This window comes from Oncorhynchus tshawytscha, linkage group LG11 (assembly GCF_018296145.1).
Source record: "Oncorhynchus tshawytscha isolate Ot180627B linkage group LG11, Otsh_v2.0, whole genome shotgun sequence".
Classification (NCBI taxonomy): domain Eukaryota; kingdom Metazoa; phylum Chordata; class Actinopteri; order Salmoniformes; family Salmonidae; genus Oncorhynchus; species Oncorhynchus tshawytscha.
In genome coordinates this window covers 40,618,732-40,625,846 of record NC_056439.1, presented here as the reverse complement: position 1 = coordinate 40,625,846, position 7,115 = coordinate 40,618,732, and the positions used below count along the sequence as shown (strand labels likewise).

The following is a 7,115-nucleotide window of genomic DNA, read 5'->3' as shown; positions in this document are numbered from 1 at the left end:
ATTCAAATAGATTCAATCTGATCGCCCCTATACAACATTCAAATAGACTCAATCTGATCGCCCCTATACAACATTCAAATAGACTCAATCTGATCGCCCTATACAACATTCAAATAGATTCAATCTGATCGCCCCAATACAACTTTCAAATAGACTCAATCTGATCGCCCCTATACAACATTCAAATAGATTCAATCTGATCGCCCCTATACAACATTCAAATAGACTCAATCTGATCGCCCCTATACAACATTCAAATAGATTCAATCTGATCGACCCAATACAACTTTCAAATAGACTCAATCTGATCGCCCTATACAACATTCAAATAGATTCAATCTGATCGCCCCTATACAACATTCAAATAGACTCAATCTGATCGCCCCTATACAACATTCAAATAGACTCAATCTGATCGCCCCTATACAACATTCAAATAGACTCAATCTGATCGCCCCTATACAACATTCAAATAGATTCAATCTGATCGCCCCTATACAACATTCAAATAGACTCAATCTGATCGCCCCTATACAACATTCAAATAGATTCAATCTGATCGCCCCAATACAACTTTCAAATAGATTCAATCTGATCGCCCCAATACAACATTCAAATAGATTCAATCTGATCGCCCCAATACAACATTTAAAGGCAATGTTCCCACTTTCGTAGAAACCACATTCACGGTAAACACTGGATATGTCGGCTCAGTAGGAAATGACCTTTAAATGTCAAATCGCACTATAAGGCGGATCTAACGTGGATCGGAATAAATCCAGGCCTTAGACACAGAGGGACAGGCATTATTCCTCAAAGGGCTAAATATCATCTCATACCAAATAAAATGTTACTTCATTATTTAGTCTTCATAGTGCGAGTGCAAATACAATTTAGGTACGATAAAATATGATTCATATCAATATATATTATATGAGAACAAACAGATTTGTCGCAAACAACAGCAAATATGTAGATAGTTACATAAATATTAAATGCATCAGTATGGTTACATATACATATATATATGGATTTTGTAGGTATACTCTTCATATACAGTATAATCAGGTTGCATATTATTTAAATGTACATCTTTGTACATGTTCAACATTCCATCTCTTATTGAACACCTCTGTCTAAAACAGACCTGGGTCAAATACAGTACATTCAAATACAAGGGGTGTGCTTGATTTAGAGTGTTGGGCAGAGTTTGCACTTTTGGGACTATTCTATTGGTTCCATTGTAGTGGACAAGCTAAATCAAGTGCACCTCAAGTTGTATGTACTTGACCCAGGTCTGGTCCAGTGATGGGGTAGAGGATGTCTTAGGAAGGGAACTAAAGGATAGGCTCCATTGATAACTCTTGCTCTCTCTCTCTCTCTCTCTCTCTCTCTCAACTATTCTCTTTCTCTATCTGAAAGCTATCGTTGGGTGACAGGAGTGACAATAATTGCAGCTATCCAACCTTTGACAACTGGACAGTCAGAAGTACAACCTTTGGTCTAAGGCCTGGATTCAATCAGATGGAGCTTTAACCAGTGTTTGCCGACATCCACATAGCAGCACATTTGTTTTTAACCTTTATTTAACTAAGTAAGACAGTTAAGAACAAATTCTTATTTACAATGACCGCCTACACTGATCAAACCCGGACGACGCTGGGCCAATTGTGCGCCGCCCTATGGGACTCCCAATCACGGCCGGTTGTGATACAGCCTGAATGTGTTGGAGGTGTACAAGCGGTATGAGCTGGCATATCGGTGAGCGGATGCTCCTGTCACACATCAATCGCCATCCTTATTATCCCTTTGTGTTAGAGGTTCAAAACGGCACTAGAAAAGTGCAGGCTTCTATCATGTTAAAAATAATGACTGATGTCATTGATGTGAGGCTGATGCATGTTTTCATGCTCATTTGATGGGGGATTTATGCCCACCAGTCTAATTTGAGTGTTTGAACTTTAACGCAGCCGCATGGGATTTGTTGGGATTACAGTCTGGTGTGGTTTCGTTGCATCCAATGGCAGGTTACGCAACGAGCCTCTTGTGGATTTGACAGCTCTAACGCAGTTCCACCTCCGACACCTCCAAAACGACGCTATGCGGCTGCCAATCTGATTGAATCTGCCCTTAAGACTCTAGATCCTCTCTCCATCACAGGACAGGGGGATACGTAGATTATGGCTGATGTCAAAGAAGGCACTACAAAATGTAATCCTCCTTATATTTAAAGAAACAATACCATGGAAAGTCACATTGATCTTCAGCATGAGACGTCGGTCTGTTTCGATCAGGAAGTACAGATAAAGTGATTTACTGTGTAGTGTTGAATTCATTCATGTCTAAAACACACATGGCTTCTGGCTACTGGTTTGGGAAAGTGACCACAAGGGGGAAATAAACGTATGTAGCACTTTGTTAACAGTCGGTAAACTACATGCATCCAACACAAAAAGTCTGAATGATGTCATGAGGGACTATTGGAACAAACATTGGAGGTGCACCCTGGCCGTGAACCCACACTCCAAGGGTGTCTCCTGGAGAGTTGGGATATGCAAAAAACACATGTCCAATTCACACACAAGTATTAATACACACTTGTACATGTATGACGTTAGAACAAATATAAGCACCCACCAAATGATTTATTATTATTAATTGTGTAGCAACCAGATACCAGCAATGATGGAGATATATAAAGGGTTAAAGTCATGATCCTTGCCCTCAGACACTGATCTAAGGCCAGTTCCTCCTAATGGTTAGGCTTGTGGAGGGTTGGCTGGTCCTAGATCAGTGTTTACGGGGGTAACTTCTACCTGAAGCTGTTGACTGACAGACACAAGGGGTGTGTCTGCATCAGAGCTGTCTTTCACTCACAGGCTGCTGTCCTGATTGGCCGGCTCGCTGCACTTCCTGCGCCGGGGGGAAGTGGAGGCCAGCTTAGTGGGGGAGGGGGAGGCGGTGGAGGAGGAGTCACTGCATCCCCCCGAGGATACCCCCGAGGACAGCGAGGAGAGCTGGGGGACGGGAGGTGCCCTCTTCCTGCCCAGAAACAACCCCCCCTCAAACCCTGCCTTCCTCCTCACCTCAGACCTAGCCTCCGCCCCTGATCCAAGCCCCGCCCACTCCTCCTCCTCCGATTGGAGCCTTTGACGAATGTCTCCACGAGGGCTCTCAGGCGGTTGCCGTGGCGATTCTGTGATACCCTCAGCTGCATCAGCGTCTGTGACCACAGCAACATTAGCAAAGACATTAGCGTAGGCAGTGTTAGTGGTTCGGCTAGCCCAGAGCTCCATGGCAGAGCCCCTCCTCCCAACCTCCTCTCCAGCCTCACACAGCGACCGGGTTCTGGCTTCTGTACCTGGGCGTGCCCCCTGTCCTGGAGCCTGTTCAGGGCTCTCCAGCAGGCCTTTCCCTAGGGAGAAGTTCTGGAAGTCTTTGTAGTTGTGGAAGGACTCTGTGCGCCGGGCTCGGGCCAGCAGTGGGCTCTCTCTGTAGGGTCGCAGAGCTCCGTAGGTGGCCGTCTCTGGAATGGGATCCTGGGCCTGCAGCTGGAGGCTGGAGAGATAAAGACAACGGGGGTCAGAGAAATAGATATAGACAGCATGAAAAAGAGACAGTAGACAGACAAACGTGCACAACATAAAGAGTCGGACTCAGGGGTGTAGAGACTGACCTGGAGCAGGACCCTCGGAGACGGCTGGGCTGCAGTACCGAGGGGGCGGGGCTGATGTTGGGCGTGGCACAGCGAGAGGTGCTGAGGTCACACTGGTCCAATAGCTGAAGCAGCTCCTCTTCTGTTGGCCCGCCCACCTCTGTCAATCAAACAATAAATACACAATGAGTAGCAATATCTTCACTATATCCATGGGGTACAGGTACTGAGTCGATGTGCAGGGGTACGAGGTAATTGTGCTAGGGGTAAAGTGACTAGGCAACAGGATAGATAATAAACAGACTACAAGCCATGGATAGGTACAATGCCCTCAGATGCATAATATCCTTATATCCTTCCTGTTTGGCCCTGTCCGGGGGTGTCCTCGGATGGGGCCACAGTGTCTCCTGACCCCTCCTGTCTCAGCCTCCAGTATTTATGCTGCAGTAGTTTATGTGTCGGGGGGCTAGGGTCAGTTTGATATATCTGGAGTACTTCTCCTGTCCTATTCGGTGTCCTGTGTAAATTTAAGTGTGCTTTCTCTAATTCTCTCTTTCTCTCTCTCGGAGGACCTGAGCCCTAGTACCATGCCCCAGGACTACCTGACATGATGACTCCTTGCTGTCCCCAGTCCACCTGGCCGTGCTGCTGCTCCAGTTTCAACTGTTCTGCCTTATTATTATTCGACCATGCTGGTCATTTATGAACATTTTAACATCTTGGCCATGTTCTGTTATAATCTCCACCTGGCACAGCCAGAAGAGGACTGGCCACCCCACATGTGCTCTCTCTAATTCTCTTTCTCTCTTTCTTTCTCTCTCTTGGAGGACCTGAGCCCTAGGACCATGCCCCAGGACTACCTGACATGATGACTCCTTGCTGTCCCCAGTCCACCTGGCCGTGCTGCTGCTCCAGTTTCAACTGTTCTGCCTTATTATTATTCGACCATGCTGGTCATTTATGAACATTTGAACATCTTGGCCATGTTCTGTTATAATCTACACCCGGCACAGCCAGAAGAGGACTGGCCACCCCACATAGCCTGGTTCCTCTCTAGGTTTCTTCCTAGGTTTTGGCCTTTCTAGGGAGTTTTTCCTAGCCACCGTGCTTCTACACCTGCATTGCTTGCTGTTTGGGGTTTTAGGCTGGGTTTCTGTACAGCACTTTGAGATATCAGCTGATGTACGAAGGGCTATATAAATAAATTTGATTTGATTTTGATAATGTTCCTATACAAATGATTTGTTATCTTTTCACACAGACACACCTTTCCACTACACACACACACACACTCTCTCCTTACCATCTTTCTTCTTCTCCTCTCCCTTGTTGGCAGTGTCCATAGCGGTGGTGAGGTCCCACATCTGAATGCTGCCATTGCCATGGCCTGTGAACAGGTACCTCCTGGGTCTAGAACCCATCCTGCTAGAACCCTCACACTCCCTAACTGTGAAACACGAGATGGTGGTCCCATCCACTGCCGCCACCTCACAGATCCTTGTGGGGACAAGCAGAACAGACCACATCAGACTGGGACAGACCGGAACTGACTGCATTCAGACCAGAACAGAGCAGCCACAGTTCTGGTAGCTCAGTGTGTTGGAGCCATAGTAATAGTAAATGAATTACAATACTATAATAAATTAATTACAATACTATAGTAATAGTAAATTAATTACAATAATATAATAAATTAATTACAATACTATAGTAATAGTAAATTAATTACAATACTACAGTAATAGTACATTAATAGTAATTTCATAGGATTTCTATGGCTGGAGCATAGTGCTAGCAATACCTGGGTTATAGGTGGAATGTCTACTTGGACCACATTTGGTGAATTTACAGTTTAAATTGGAAGTTTACATACACTTAGGTTGGAATCATTAAAACTCGTTTTTCAAGCACTCCACAAATTTCTTGTTAAACTATAGTTTTGGCAAGTCGGTTAGGACATCTACTTTGTGCATGACAAGTAATTTTTCCAACAATTGTTTACAGACAGATTATTTGACTTATAATTCACACCTGAAGGTACCTCGTTAATCTGTGCAAACAATACTACGCAAGTATAAACACCATGGGACCACGCAGCCAGACTACTGATCGTACTTTTTGGAGAAATGTCCTCTGGTCTGATGAAACAAAAATATAACTTTTTGGCCATAATGACCATAGTTATGTTTGGAGGAAAAAGGGGGGGCTTGCAGGCCGAAGAACATCATCCCAACCGTGAAGGTGGGGGTGGCAGGATCATGTTATGGGGGAGCTTTGCTGCAGGAGGGACTGGTGCACTTCACAAAATAGATGACATCATGAGAGAGGAAAATTATGTGGATATATTGAAGCAACATCTCAAGACATCAGTCAGAAAGTGAAAGCTTGGTCGCAAATGGGTTTTCCCAATGGACAATGACCCCCCAGCATTCTTCTAAAGTTGTGGCAAAATGGCTTACAGACAACAAAGTCAAGGTATTGGAGTGGCCATCATAAAGCCCTGACCTCAATCCTACAGAAAATTTGTGGGTAGAACTGAAAAAGCGTGTGTGAGCAAGGAGGCAAACCTGACTCAGTTACACCAGCTCTGTCAGGAGGAATGGGACAAAATTCACCTAACAAATTGTGGGAAGCTTGTGGAAGGCTACCTGAAACGTTTGACCCAAGTTAAACAATTTAAAGGCAATGCTACCAAATACTAATTGAGTGTATGTAAACTTCTGACCCACTGGGAATGATTAAAGAAATAAAAGCTGAAATAAATCATTCTCTCTTTCATTATTTCACATTCTTAAAATAAAGTAGTGATCCTAACTGACTGGGAATTTTTACAATAATTAAATGTCAGGAATTGTGAAAACGCTGGATGAAAGAGCTAAATGACCATGTTTATCAGACAAGGCTATAACATCATGATATGTGTGTATAACTGATGTGTAATACCTTTTCCCAGTGGAGGAGAGGCGAACAAACAGCTTGTTGGTGATGGGGATGACCTTCTGAATAAACACCTGCTGGTCGTCTCTCTCACCAAATGGACCTGAGGGGAGACCACACCACCCTGGATACTGGGCTCTAGACCCACCCCTGGATACTGGGCTCTACACCCACCCTGGATACTGGGCTCTAGACCCACCCCTGGATACTGGGCTCTAGACCCACCCCTGGATACTGGGCTCTAGACCCACCCTGGATACTAGGCTCTAGACCCACCCTGGATACTAGGCTCTAGACCCACCCCTGGATACTGGGCTCTAGACCCACCCCTGGATACTGGGCTCTAGACCCACCCCTGGATACTGGGCTCTAGACCCACCCTGGATACTGGGCTCTAGACCCACCCTGGATACTGGGCTCTAGACCCACCCTGGATACTGGGCTCTAGATTTACTTTAACAATTGTCCATCCACCCCTTCCATTTACCATATCTATTCACTTTCTCCTTCCCTCCAGCTCCCC

General features: G+C 45.1%; 1 protein-coding gene across 3 annotated transcripts in view; it reads right to left on the bottom strand.

Moving 5' to 3' along the window:
• Window positions 1-305: 305 nt before the first annotated feature.
• The window catches only part of LOC112262201 (BTB/POZ domain-containing protein KCTD3), a 29,088-nt gene continuing 22,278 nt past the window's right edge, over window positions 306-7,115 (bottom strand). For 2 of the 3 annotated variants that reach the window (XM_042330130.1, XM_042330132.1), the window contains 4 exons: window positions 6,599-6,695; window positions 4,959-5,152; window positions 3,677-3,815; window positions 306-3,558 (listed from right to left, as the gene is read on the bottom strand). In XM_042330130.1, the coding sequence (XP_042186064.1) occupies window positions 2,874-3,558; window positions 3,677-3,815; window positions 4,959-5,152; window positions 6,599-6,695 (1,115 nt within the window). In that variant the 3' untranslated portion in view covers window positions 306-2,873. The remainder of the gene's footprint in view (window positions 3,559-3,676; window positions 3,816-4,958; window positions 5,153-6,598; window positions 6,696-7,115) is intronic. The other variant, XM_042330131.1, reaches the window with a different exon arrangement.